This window comes from Leptonychotes weddellii, unplaced genomic scaffold, assembly GCF_054177405.1.
Source record: "Leptonychotes weddellii isolate Sample4059 unplaced genomic scaffold, ASM5417740v2 HiC_scaffold_2437, whole genome shotgun sequence".
NCBI classification, from domain to species: Eukaryota; Metazoa; Chordata; class Mammalia; order Carnivora; family Phocidae; genus Leptonychotes; species Leptonychotes weddellii.
Genome location: NW_027834270.1, coordinates 1 through 12,933, shown reverse-complemented (window position 1 = coordinate 12,933; position 12,933 = coordinate 1). Strand labels below are relative to the sequence as shown.

Here is a 12,933-nt window from a genome sequence, read left to right as displayed (position 1 = left end):
GGGTCATAGGTTGTTTTATTAGAAGTTGCTTGGCTACCTCTTGGTAATGGCCCTCCTAAAAGAGGAGATCAATTCCATTTTTAAGGCTCCCAGTCTTTTGTTAGCAGATTTTTCCAAAGCTTATTAGTTAGCTATAGGACTGCATCACTATGTTTTAGAAGAAAACATCATGGTTATTCTGATTCTCTCTGCAGATTTGTGGGTGTGTTCTGTCTGTAGTTTCTTGCTGCTCCCAAGTCCTGGGCTTCTCCCCCTGGTCTTGTCCTCAGGACCTCTTCAGCCGAGTTCTTCAGCCGAGTTCTCTTACCATGCAAGGCCACTAGTGCCCTTGAGTGCTCAAACCAGCAGATCTCTTTATGCTGATTTAAAAAGCAAGAAGATTTGCTTCCTGGCCAGATAAGCTTTTAGTTGTTAAGTGAGACATTTGTAGGTTTATTCCTTTTTTTTTTTTTAAGATTTTATTTATTTATTTAAGAGAGAGAGAGAGCACTTAAGTGGGGGAGGGAGAGAGACAAACAGACTCCATGCTGAGCAGGGAGCCCAAAGCAGGGCTCAATCCCGAGACCCCAAGATCATGACTTGAGCCAAAACCAAGAGTCGGACACTAAGCTAACTGAGCCACCCAGGTGCCCCTGTAGGTTTATTCTTAATTGCCCTTTCTTTTTTAGCTGTTTATTTTAATCAGTGCCATGGAGTACTGGAAGTCCTTCCAGATAATTAAGGCCATAGGCTCAAGTGTGTGTCTGCCTGTTGACGACACCAGCTGGACTTCTGACCTGGTTCTGGTACATGCAGGCCTCCTGTTTGGGCTCTAGAGTCTCGGTCGGTTGTTTCCTTTTAGGTCCTGTTTTGCTGCGTTCCTACTGTCTCTACGTCCTCCTGCTTGCCGTCAACGGAGTGACCGAGTGTTTCACATTTGCTGCCATGAGCAAAGAGGAGGTCGACAGGTAGGTAACCGTAAAATCCCGCCTTTAATCCCAGCCTTCGGCCAAACTGAAGTAACTTGCCAATCTTCTTTCTTTTCCTGCTGAACGCGCATTCCCAGAAAGCCTTTTAGAAGTAGCACTCCCCCACTACTGTGGCACCGTCCCTGGTACTCCGGTGCTTGTCTTCCCCACATCCTGGGGGCAGCAACCACCCTTTGCCTCCCTTTGGAGGAGGTAGAAACCCGGGCCCTGAAGGGCCTTGTTAGTCTAGGTTTGCAGAGACAGGCCCAAGACAAGCTCCCCTCCTCCACCTCCTTGCCCAGCGCCCCAGTGGGTTACCGTGGAACTTTTTCAAGATGCAGAGTCCTACCCCCGAGACTCTGATTCAGAGGCCCCAGAGAGGCTCAGGGGTCTTTGTCACCTCTCCTGAGAGAAAGGCCCAAGTGCACATACACGTTTTGCCACCATTTTTTCCCATCCGTTGACCCCAGATCAGGACCTCTGCCCTGATACCTCAAACGGTGGTTCCTAACACTGGTTATCAGTCACAATCCCCCATGGAGCCTGTTAGATGTGCAGATTCCTGTCTGCCCTTCCTCCACCACTCTCTCCTAGCATACCTACAGACCACAGCCCCCAAGCATGTGTGTGTGTTTTTAAAAGCTCCTCAGTGATTCTGACACGAACTAGTTTAGAGCTTCCAGCCGACACTCGGGGCGTGTCCCAAATGCCAGAAGAAACATGGCAGTATGCTAAGGCACCACTACCAGATGAGGTTGAGGAGAAGGATAAAATGGACGGGGGGAAAGGAGAGGAAGAGAAGGCAAAGACAGTAGAGGGGTGGCTGTAGGTAATGGGGTAAGTGGTCCGTGTTATTGCTTTGCTCCCTGACGCCTGGGTCCTTTGGGGGCTTTTGTGTTGTCTCTGAAAGGCCCTGAGTGCCCAGACCAACTGAACTAGCATTTGAGAGGCTTGGGCCAAGGGATCTGTCATCACACAGCCCCAGGAGATTTCTGATGATAGGGCCTTAGGAACCACTGGTCCAGACCAGCTTATAAGTAAAACTACATGGAGCCCTGTGACGCTGTACATATTCAGGTGGGCATGACCGAGCAAAGCTTTCACGAAGCAGGAAGTACCCCCCGTTATGCGCAAGACACACTGATGGTTTTTAATTCTGTTATATTTCATTTTTCAAACTGCCATGTCATGACCCTCTCAGTTGATTTCCCCACCTACTTTTAGCTCACAGCCCGTAATTTTCAAATATTGGTCCAGATAGGGTTTTTACTTCAGATAGTTAAATGTATAGGTGTAAAACTACTTGGAGGCCATCCTCCCTACCCCTTATCTTTTTCATGGATGCAAAGGTTGAATTTAAGTTTGATTTTGAGATAATGTGTTTTTTTTTGAAAGGTGCTTCAAACATGAAATAATTTTTAGATATAATGTAAAACATATTAAAGGAGGCACTGAGCTGTGGTGGAAAGAGCTCTGGACTAGGAATCTATTGAAGGGAATTTTGTTGTAATCATTTCAGCATTAGTGTGGAGGGGGAGAATCAGCATTAAGCCTGCTTAAAAATGTTAAAATGGATCTTACAATCAAATCATGAGGGAACACAGTGACTAGTTGCTTTCTTTCCTTTTACATAGCATTGAACGAAAAGAAACAACTTTTTAAGTTAGTTGTAATGGGATTTTGACGGTATATAAACATCTGGAAAATTATTTTCATGGTATGAGTAGTCAACATAGAGAAAAGACAGAACCAGAGCGCCTTCTAACGCAGTTCTTATCTGCAGTAACGCACTTCCCCGAAGAGTTAAATGTGACTTTAAGCATGGTCTTCCTACATGTATTAGCCATAGCAGCCCAGGTTCCGCCCTGGTCTGAGCACATGGCCCCTGGGCTCATCACAGACTCCAGCAGTTTCTCATCTCTGTGAATTTAACCAGACATAAAACTCTAGTAAGGATTTTTATGGTAGGATTGGGTAGCTTTGTTAAATGTCATGATTGATTTACATTGGACATTTCAGATTCTGAATTGAAAAAAAATACCGTATTGATAAAATCTTAACTTGATAAAATTGATAAAATCTACTTAACTTCAGGTCAATCAGTGTTTCTCTAAATAAAAATAGGGCATTTGGTTGGATGTGAAATATTAGAATATCCTTTGGGACGCCTGGGTGGCTCAGTCAGTTAAGTGTCTGCTTTCAGCTTGGGTCATGATCCCAGGGTCCTGGGATCGAGCCCCATATTGGGCTCTCTGCTCAGCAGGGGGCCTTCTTCTCCCTCTCCCTCTGCCTGCTGCTCCCCCTGCTTGTGCTCTCTCTCTCTCTCTCTCTGTCAAATAAATAAATAAAATCTTAAAAAAAAATAGAACATCCTTTGAATTCCAAGTTGCTTTTTTGTTAATAACTGCATAATATATATTGAATATGATTGATGGATTTTTCAATCTGCCCTATTGAAGAATTTTTGTTCTGTTTTGTTAAGGATATCTCAGTTTCTTTTGTTCATTTGACAAGTGCTTTTTGAGCCTCTACTCTCCCAGGCATCATTTTAAGTTCCAGGAATATAGCAGTAAAAAGAGATGAGATCCCTGCTTTCCTAGAGCTGACGGTGGGGGAGGCAGATGGCAAACAAGTAAATAAATAGGGAAATATTGCGCAGTACGGATAACTAAAACAGGGTAATGCCGTGAGAGTGGGGCTCTTTTAGATTGGGAGGCCCCTCTGAGAAGGTGGCATTTAGGCTGAGGCTGGATGACCAAGCAGAGTCTGTCTGGCACAGAGGTCAGTGACGCAAAAGCCTAAGACCGTCTGATTCATTGGCCCATGAATGTCCATCTTGGAGCTGGACTCCGTAACTGTCGAGTGAAGGATGAGTGCGGTCTCCCCACATTGGTGATGAGAGACTGGCGCCATCCCTTCCGTGGCTGCCAAGGCTACACTGATGGCCGTGCCTTGCTGTATTCAACCAGCACCCACTGGGGGGCACTTCAGTTGCTGCCACAGTCAACATCCTTGACCGTCCATCTTTTGATAAGCCTAATTTTAAGCCCAGTATCTTCTTGGGGCCATGGAAAAACTAAGCATTCATAAATAACTGTTTATGTTAACCAAGCCTTATAGAATAGTCATTATTGTCACTAATTTTGCATTGATTTTAAAAGTGGCTTTTTTTTTTTTTTTTTTTAGTATAATGAGATACACAAAATATATATGGCTTAGGATCTCTTTCTGAGTGGAAATAATTTAGGTCTCAAGATGTTTTGAGCCTGCTATGTTTTCTGGAAATCATTTAACTGAGCTTAAGACCCCTGAAAAAAAAAATACAAAAACTGGTTCAAGGAAACCAGCAATTAGATTTTGAAATCAAACTGTGGGTTAAGTCAGTAAAGTTAGAATTGGGGCAGTTCCTCTTTTGTGTTGCCCACGCTCAAATTCGCCCTGGGAAGCAGAAACCTTGTCTACTGGAAGACAGGATGGAAACACAGTGTGGTGCTCTGCTTGACATCAAAGTGGGCACCATTGATGGGCTGGCAAGTTTATGGTGCAATGGTAAGGATTTTGAGGGGTTTGAACAGCAATGAGAAAAGTGTTGACAACACATAAGGTTAGATCAGAAACTATAAACTGGTATTGACACCAACTACATGATTTTTCTCAGTAGCCTGTAGGAATGGATGAGTTCACCCAAGATGACTTAAGACTTGGAATGAGCAATGGTGTACTTTTAAATAAAGCCAACCATATTTTTTCCCCTAAGGTGGCTAGTGGTTTCATAATGATCATGGACACCACAGATAAAGCATTTAAAATTCTGATCAAAGCCAACTTTAATTTTTTATCCTTACACTTAAAAGGTTATCTGATGGCCACCGGTTTCTCAATCCTAACATTAGTTACTAGCTTACGAGGTAAATTCTTCTCCTTTACCTAATGTTCAGTTTCCATCAGTTTTAACATACACCAGTATAAATACCATTACAGACTACTTTGTATGAAATTCAGTATTCTACAGATCCCATGAAGTTGTGGGATAGAACCAGGAACCTCCATCTTTTATGCAAACTTCAGTGTACTGTGGAGACAAGGCAATTTTGCTTAGCTTTATTTATTTATTTTCATTTGTAAGAGAACCCTCTTGCAACAGGTTTATTCAATTTAAAAAGTGGTATTTTAATTGCGTCTTTAAATTTCTTTTTTTTCCTGAAGTGGATTTGCTTTTAAGGCTCTAGATTTGTGAGTTCTGGAAAGTTCAAGAGCTGCAGAGCCCTATTCTAGTGAAAAACGGTGGTCCCCTATCATTATCAGCTCTTCCCAGATGGCCACACCAAAGAAGCCACACTGTTGAATTAGCATGAATTAGCTACTGATTTCATTTGTTATTGATGTTTTACTTGGAGTTGGGTGAGGATGACTTTGAAAGTTTGTGAACCTATAACCTCAATTCCAAGGATTTGAGAGAGTTTCTGGGGGAAAAAACGATCATACATCTCTACTTCTTTTTGGAAAAGAGGTCAGATAACTAACTGGTCTGTGATGGTCCCCACCCTCAGTGGCTGGTTGTGAAGTTGGCTCTTCTGATCATTGGTCAGTAGTTAGTGAAAAGCACACCTCCCCTGTTGGAGGATAGTGTGTGCGTGTGTAGTATTATTATTATCACCCCCTCTGATAAAGTTTATCTCCAAGGCACCTTGGGCTTGGTCAGCCCAAGGACCAGTTCCTGGGCATTCAGCAGACACATGGCTTTCCTACCACCCCTCGTTTGCAGAACCTGAGTGGCCTCCCTAACCCAGCAGACAGGGCTGGGGGACCTAACCGTTTGGTTCCCTCAACAACTATGTACTTAGAATGCCTGCTGCTCACTAGGCAGAAACCAGATGCTGGAAAATTTTGTTCGTGGCTGTACACAAGCCTTTTGGTGAGGACTATAGCAGCTGTTTTGTCTTTGCTGAGACTCAGTTTCCCTTGCTGAGAACTGAAGGTAACTAAGCTGACTAAGTGGAAGGGCAGCGTAATCCATGCAGTGAGGAATCCAGAGGGCTCTGGGGACGTGGAGAGCAGAGGGAAGGATGTGTAAGAGTCTGGGGGACACTGACGTGGTTCAGGGCTTGCTCCCCATGTGCATGTGATTTTGAAGGCTCGTTACTTTAAGTGAAATCCACTGGCCAAGGTTATGGGGCTTCTGCATTTCCCTAAGTTTAGGGACCAGAGTGAGGTCACTCCTTAGGCAAATTACTCAGCCGACCTGTGCCTGGTTTTCCTTGTCTGTAAAACACATCCAGACCTCACAGGGCAAGGGCCACGTGTGTTCACTCATCATCGTATGCCTGTGACCCTGACCATGGCTGTCGCATAGTTTGCATTCACATATAATTATTACCCGTGTCATATTGCTGTGCCTCACATTGAAGACTTGGGCTGAACAGGATTTTTATGTGTTTGGATCACAAAGTGTCACTTAAACTAACCAGTTATGCTTAAAAACCATAATATTTTGAGTTCATTTCCTTACTCTTCTGTTCAGGGGGGAAGGGGGATGGTGACATTCCCATGTCATCCATATGGAGTTCACAGCTAAGAAAACCAGCTGGGTTATGGCAACTCAGAGGTGCTTTCTGTGATTCCATGTTCACGGTCACTTGTTTTGGAGCAGGCTTGTTTGGGACAAGGTACCCACTCCCCTGCTTTGCTTGTCTCCCTCTCCCCAGGTACAATTTCACAATGCTGGCCCTCTCGTCTTCATTCCTCGTGTTATCCTACCTCCTGACTCGATGGTGCGGCAGCGTGGGCTTCATCTTGGCCAACTGCTTTAACATGGGCATTCGCATCACACAGAGCCTTTGCTTCATCCACCGCTACTATGAAAGGAGCCCGCACAGGCCCCTGGTGGGCCTGTACCTATCACCCGCCCTCCTCGGGGCATTCGCCCTCAGTGGTGGGATTACTGGTGTTTCCGAGGTGAGAATCCCCGCAGCCCTCACACCACATGCTTTTGCAGGCTGTCCACTGTCCCTGGCTCTGGGCTTCCCTTCCTGCTCTTCCTGAACCAGCTGGGCAAGTGTCTGCCTCCCCTTCCCCCTTCCGCAAGGCTCGAGGACAGCGTGTGATGATAGGTGTGGCCAAACAGTGTCACCAGTGGGAACAGAGTTAGCCCCTCAGTACGTAGCTGTCACACCTTTTATCTGACTCCAAGCTGGCACAGCATGGCCTCGCTCCCCCTGGCTTGCCCCCGAGGTAGGAGGTACAGGTGGAGGGGCCAGGGCAGTGACGGTGGGTTCTCTCGCAGGTGTTCCTCTGCTGTGAGCAGGGCTGGCCAGCCAGGCTGGCGCACGTCGCCGTGGGGGCCTTCTGTTTGGGAATGACTCTTGGGACAGCGTTCCTCACGGAGACCAAGCTGATCCGTTTTGTGAGGACTCAGTTAGGTGTGTCCAGACTGGCTGACAAAACCTCGTGACCTCAGAGGCATTGGCACCTGTGGCACGTGGACCAGCTGTGGGGCGGGTTTGTGGGCGGATCTCATGAGCTGTGCAGGAGAGCCCTGCTGATGGGTCTGCAGCGGGGGAGGACCGACGCCGGCAGGCGAGACGTCGGAGAGAACCGCCAGCCCAAACACCATCCCTTTGAAGCCTCAAACAAACAGGAAGGAGGAGTTCCACTTTTAAGGGAAGACCAAAAGCTCTTTTAAAATAGATACCTTATTTTTGTCACCATTTTGTTCTCACCAACATTTTTCTTTTTGGTTAATGTGTTCCTTTTGGGCATGATTGACCTAAGGAGCTCCGTAAGCCAACCAACTATATCTTGGATGAAATAGTTAACAATGATCTGGCCCAGAGAGATGTAGCCATATTACATGTCGCAGGAACATGTCACTTACTCTGTAAAAGCAGGAAGGAGACCTGATGTTGTGCACCGGATGAGACCAGAGGTGGCCCAGGAGTTGTGGCTTCTCCCATGCAAACACTGTGGTTGGGGTTTTTAGAGAGGGAACGACATTTCTCAGTGAGAAGTCCAGGAAATGGAAATGCGGAGTCTTGTGGGTCACATTTCCCAGAGTTAGCTGGGGGGAGTCACGCCCCTCATCGTCATTGCTGCATGCCCCGGACCACCTTCCCAGCGCCAATGCAGGCTGGTGTGAGACCGCTGGCCCAGCCACCTGAACGAGAAGGCTCTGAAGGAAGCAGCGATCCAGTGTGAGCTACCTTGGCCCCCGAAGGGAATGCTGCTCATGTGAAGATTGCACAGATGGCAGCCCACGGTGAAGTGATGTACGATTTCCCTTCAGAATAAAATGGGGTATGTGCTTAAGGCAAGCCCTTCCCACCGACCCGTTGCTTCCAGCGCTGGTCAGTAACCCCGAATGCCAGCTTCAGGACCAGCGTGGCAAGCCTGGGAGTCTGGCTGCTCCAGGTCGTGGCCCAGCTCTCTACACCCAGCAGGCAACGTCACTGGGTATTGTTCTGAGGTGACAAAGCATTTTTCTTCTTTCGATAATATATTAATTCCTTTTGGGTGTGATTGACCTTCAGAGCTACCTGCGCAAACTGTATCTTGGATGATAACAGTGATCATCTGGCCCTGATGTCCCAAGCTTTCTGTTTACACCCAGAGAGCAGGGCACCTTGGATCAGATGGTGGTTTGCCTAAAATGCACACATGTAAATCCACTGGCTGGGAGCCAGAGCCGAAGGCAAGGATCAAGACCCACCAGTGCACTGAGACTAGCACCCAGGCACTTGGGCCTTTTATCTATTCAAAGGGAGAATGCATCCCACTAATTGGAAAAGTAACTAAATGTAAGATCTCACTTGTCAGTCAGAGACCCTCCAAAAGCATGGCTGTGGTTATGCGCTTATGAGGCACGATCAGGCTGTCTCAGAAGAACCGATTGTCCCATGGTGGGGAGCCGGGGGGAGAGAGTACAGCACACAGAGGCAGCCTTCCCTCCCTCTCATGCACTTTTGTCTCTTGAGTGCACAGAAATGGGCCTTTAGCCCTCACAAGTTCCTTCTCTGCTGCCCTTGACCACCACTCCTTCCCCTAGAGCCCTGTTACCCACCCCATGCCCACCTGACCCCAGACACCAAGCATGGCCTTTAAACTACCTGCCTCGGAATTGCCTGGTTGCAAGTCAGAAATGTGGGTTCCCAGGACCCACTCCAGACCTTTGGGACCATGTCTGCGGGCAGGGCTCTGGGATCAGCTTTTTTGGCGAACCAAGGTTGGCATACCCCATCGCCCTCACCTGCGTCCGGGCCCGAGACCAGCGGCTCACAATGTCCGTTCTCTGCTCCAGGAAGAGTCCCTGTTGCCCGAACCTTGCCAGCCCCCCAGCTCTCGGGAGTAGGCCCACCCCGGTTCCTGCTCTGCTCTCCAGCGTGGAGGGTAGCTGGGCCTGACAGCCCCTGCCCCGTGTCTCCTCGTCCCGTGCCGTCCCGCTGGCGCCGCTGCCAGCCCAGGGCCGCTCCTCTCGAAAGGTGGCCAGCTAGGCCGGCAGCCCGGGGCTCCTTCCCACCACCTGCTTCCCTGTCTGTAGGAAAAGTCTCTGCGAACGCCTGTTTACTTACCACTAGCGCCTGCCCCCTGGGCTGTCGGGCGGAGGCAGCCGGCTCTTTGCACTTCACCGACCTCTGCCTCCACCCCCTGGCCGCCTCCTGGAAGTGCAGGTGGGCCTGACCGCTGCCTCTGGAGCTTTCCCTTGCTGGCTCCTTAGGTGAGGGCTCAGATATTGGGCCAGTAGGGCAAGTGTGTTATTTTAGTGTGATTTGGGCGAGTCCAGGGTACGCTCTCACCTTTATCAGGTGCTGGACCCTGTATTTACTTTGGACATTGGACTTGTGAGCCGATCAGATGCTGTTGTTCTGTTCTGCCTGTGCTTGCTGTACCTGGGCGAGGGAGCTTTTAATGTCAGTGTTTCATTTGCTAATTAACTTTCAAAGGTAGGGAGAAAAAGATGCTTTGGGGGAAGAATTTGAGGGGAAGGAAGACTTCTATTGATTTGCGTCATCTGTCTGACCCCAATTACCATGGCATTATCAGTCCTGCTATTTAATGTCAATTCCTTTTTAACCAGAATTATCTGGGTCCATCACAGCAAAATTGGAAAACTGGGCTCCTGGTGTCGTTCGGCCTCCTTTAGGGGCCTAAGGAAGAAGGCTTCTAAATACTTCTTAATTAACAGAAGTTGCTGGGTGCCCCTGTCCCAAAGTGCAGTCGGTTCTTTGCCCAGCAACTCCTCCATCATCCCTGGGCAGTGTGGCTTAGGCGGAAGGGGCTGGAGGTGAGATGTAGGGAGTTCGGTCTTTCCCCTCCTGACTAGGTCCTCACCAGAGTCAGTGCACCCAGAACTCTGCACCAGCCTCTGCGGGCTCCAGCAGCCTCATGGAGAAGCTCCCCACAGCTTGTCACAGCTGGTGCTGTGCACTGTGCGCCCCGCCGCCCCCCGCCATCGAACGTAACGATCGTACGCGTGCACAAAGTTGTGGTGGGCGATTTGGCATGCTGTTCTGTTGCCGGGTCAGGTTCCTCAGGAGTTGAGGGCCCCTGGACACTGCACCCATGAGGCCCAATGAACTTGGGGCCCTGGGAGCTGGAGAAGGAGGGAGGGGTGCCTGTGAAGCCGCCTGACTGGGAGGCTGGAGGCCTGGCACGGGCACCAGGGCAGCTCCCGGCCTTCTCTGCTCTTTGCGGCCTCATGCTGGGGTGATCTCGCCTCTCCTGGGGCCCAGCAGCTGGGGTGGGGGGGGTCAGGCTGGTGGGCAGTGCAAGGAGGAGTCCTCAGAACCGGATGCGGCCTCAGGGCAGAGGCCTGGGCTTTGCCACTGATGAGACCTTCTCTTTCACCTCTTCTTTTGTCTCCAGCCCCCAGTCCTCTCAGCTTTAACTTCTGTTCCCAACGCAAAGCCCCTGCAGGAGAAAGGGAGCTGGCCCACATTATCCGTAATGGGCAGAGGCTGTGGGTCAAAGTCATAAGTGAGCCAGCGGCTAGGCCGCCCTGGGGCAGCCGAGCCCCGGTTCAGTCAGCTCTCGCTGGGTAGGCGCCGGGCAGGGTGGCACGCGCCATCCAGGTTTGCCCCTCCACCTCAGGAGCTGCATGAGGGCCCACGACAGAACAGCTGACTTGTGAAGGGACCTTCTAAAGCACCATTGGTTTGTCTCATTTCCTCCCTCCAATAGATGTGTCCCAAAGTTATGACCCTGTTGACCCCACTGTGTCAGTGTTGCCCTGGCCTGACAAATGCATTTGGCCGAGGCCACCTGGTTCACAGTGCTTGGTGGGAAAGGAGCCGGGAAAACTGGGGGGTCTCGGTCCTTGCCTCTCATCTGTACCATGTGGCACAAACCGGGGCCTCGAGGCAGGGCTCTGAGGCCATCAGAGGAGGCAGTGAGCAGGGACACGACTGCTGAGCAGCGTGTTTCTGGTTTGTGTCTGAGAGACCCTGACACCCTTTCCAGGGATGTGTGGCTTCCCCAGGCCACGTGTGTCAGGGGAGAAGGCGGTCTGGGATGAAAGCATGACTCACTGAGGGCAGCACCGGGTTTGTTCCCGGCTCACCTACCCCTCACTCACTTCTTTGCACCTGCTTTTGAAAATCACAAAAGGCGACACGAGAGAGAATGGCCTACGGGGGACCAGAGGGCCTCTCCCAGATGGCCTTTTCACTTCCACCCCGTGGCCAGGCGGATTATGGGACAACTCGGGTGACGCAGACGCCTCCATCCTTCCCGGAGGTGTGCGGACGCCCCGCCCCCCGCCCAGCCCTGCACTGGTTAACTCGTCTCCCCAGTCTTGGAGCATGCTCTTGTCCAGCCCTCCTCAGGGCCTGGCCTGGCTGTGCAGGGGGGACGATGAAAACACAGGAAAAGGAAACCTCTGTAGCCATGACAAAAATGGGAATGTTTTCCTCCACACATAATCTCAACCAGACTAGGGAATGTTGTGAAAATAGCTTTCTGTTTCCCCTAGGGCATTCACAATTTTATGAACAAACCAGATGAGCAGAGTGCATTTTAATGTTCCTGAACCAGAGTCCAAGATTCCTTTCTTCCTCATGTAGCTCATGAGATCCCTGAGTGGCATCTCTCGGGTGACAAGAGGATGTCTTGCAGGTGTGCAGATGTCAGGCTGTGGGGGGCAATAGAAGGGACAGAGCTCCTTGCCATTTTTTCTTTTGTATCCTTGAGTGAAATCATGTGGCGCTCCAGCTCCCCAGCGGGGTGATGGCATGACGCCCAAGCACTCTGGCGACTTGTCGTCGCCCCCTCTCAGCTCTCCTGCAGCAAACCTGCAAGCACAGGGCTGAGAGCCAGGCTCCGGGTGGCAGGCCCCCAGAGGTGTTCTGCCTGTCGTGTGTCTTCCCTCTGCACGGTCACTGAGGAAACCCACTGGCGTCCCCCTCTGCCTTTGGAAGCATGGTTGAGCAGGGTTGGGTGCTCTAAACGGCATGTGGCAATGTGCACGTGCCGTCGTTCTACCGCACAGCCTGGCTGCCCTTGCCTAACTCACTGGGCGACCTTGAACAAGCCCCTCTCGCTCCGCCAATTATGGAGCACTGACCATGTGCCAGGCACTGGATGACCACATGCCTGAGCGGTGTCAGGGGCTAGATCTCCGCACCAGTGCTATCTGTTGTCTGCGTGTTACAGGTGAGGAAGCCAAGACACAGAGAACTCGCTTCATTTGCCCTGGGCCACCCAGCCAGGAAGAAGGTGGCAGAACTGGGGGTCTGCCCGTTACCTTGGCAATCGGATCCTCCCTGATCCTAGGGCCCCATGCGATCTGTGGTGGTAACGCCTGAGCCTGAGTGGGGGCAGGCACTGTCCTGCTCCTGCTCCTCCTGCTTTGCTCCTCCTCCTCCTGCTCCTGCTGCTCCAGCTCCTGCTGCTGCTCCTGCCGCTGCTCCTGCTCCTCCTGCTCTGCTCCTCCTCCTCCTGCTCCTGCTGCTGCTCCTGCTCCTCCTGCTCTGCTCCTCCTCCTCCTGCTCCTGCT

At 50.3% G+C, this 12,933-nt stretch overlaps 1 protein-coding gene across 1 annotated transcript; it reads left to right on the top strand.

Moving 5' to 3' along the window:
* Window positions 1–463: 463 nt before the first annotated feature.
* Window positions 464–8,472, top strand: LOC102728991 (man(5)GlcNAc(2)-PP-dolichol translocation protein RFT1-like). The gene is made up of 3 exons (XM_081810392.1): window positions 464–947; window positions 6,653–6,902; window positions 7,231–8,472. Exons 1-3 carry the CDS (start codon window positions 790–792, stop codon window positions 7,396–7,398), a joined length of 576 nt encoding a protein of 191 aa, XP_081666518.1. The 5' UTR covers window positions 464–789; the 3' UTR covers window positions 7,399–8,472.
* The last annotated feature ends 4,461 nt before the right edge of the window (window positions 8,473–12,933 follow it).

What these genes read in the sequence shown, in the direction of transcription:
- LOC102728991 (XM_081810392.1), top strand. Translation starts at nt 790, where the DNA reads ATGCAGGCCTCCTGTTTGGGCTCTAGAGTCTCGGTCGGTTGTTTCCTT. An exon ending in AGCAAAGAGGAGGTCGACAG is followed by an intron (nt 948 to 6,652) that starts GTAGGTAACCGT and finishes CCCTCTCCCCAG; the next exon opens with GTACAATTTCACAATGCTGG. An exon ending in GGATTACTGGTGTTTCCGAG is followed by an intron (nt 6,903 to 7,230) that starts GTGAGAATCCCC and finishes GTTCTCTCGCAG; the next exon opens with GTGTTCCTCTGCTGTGAGCA.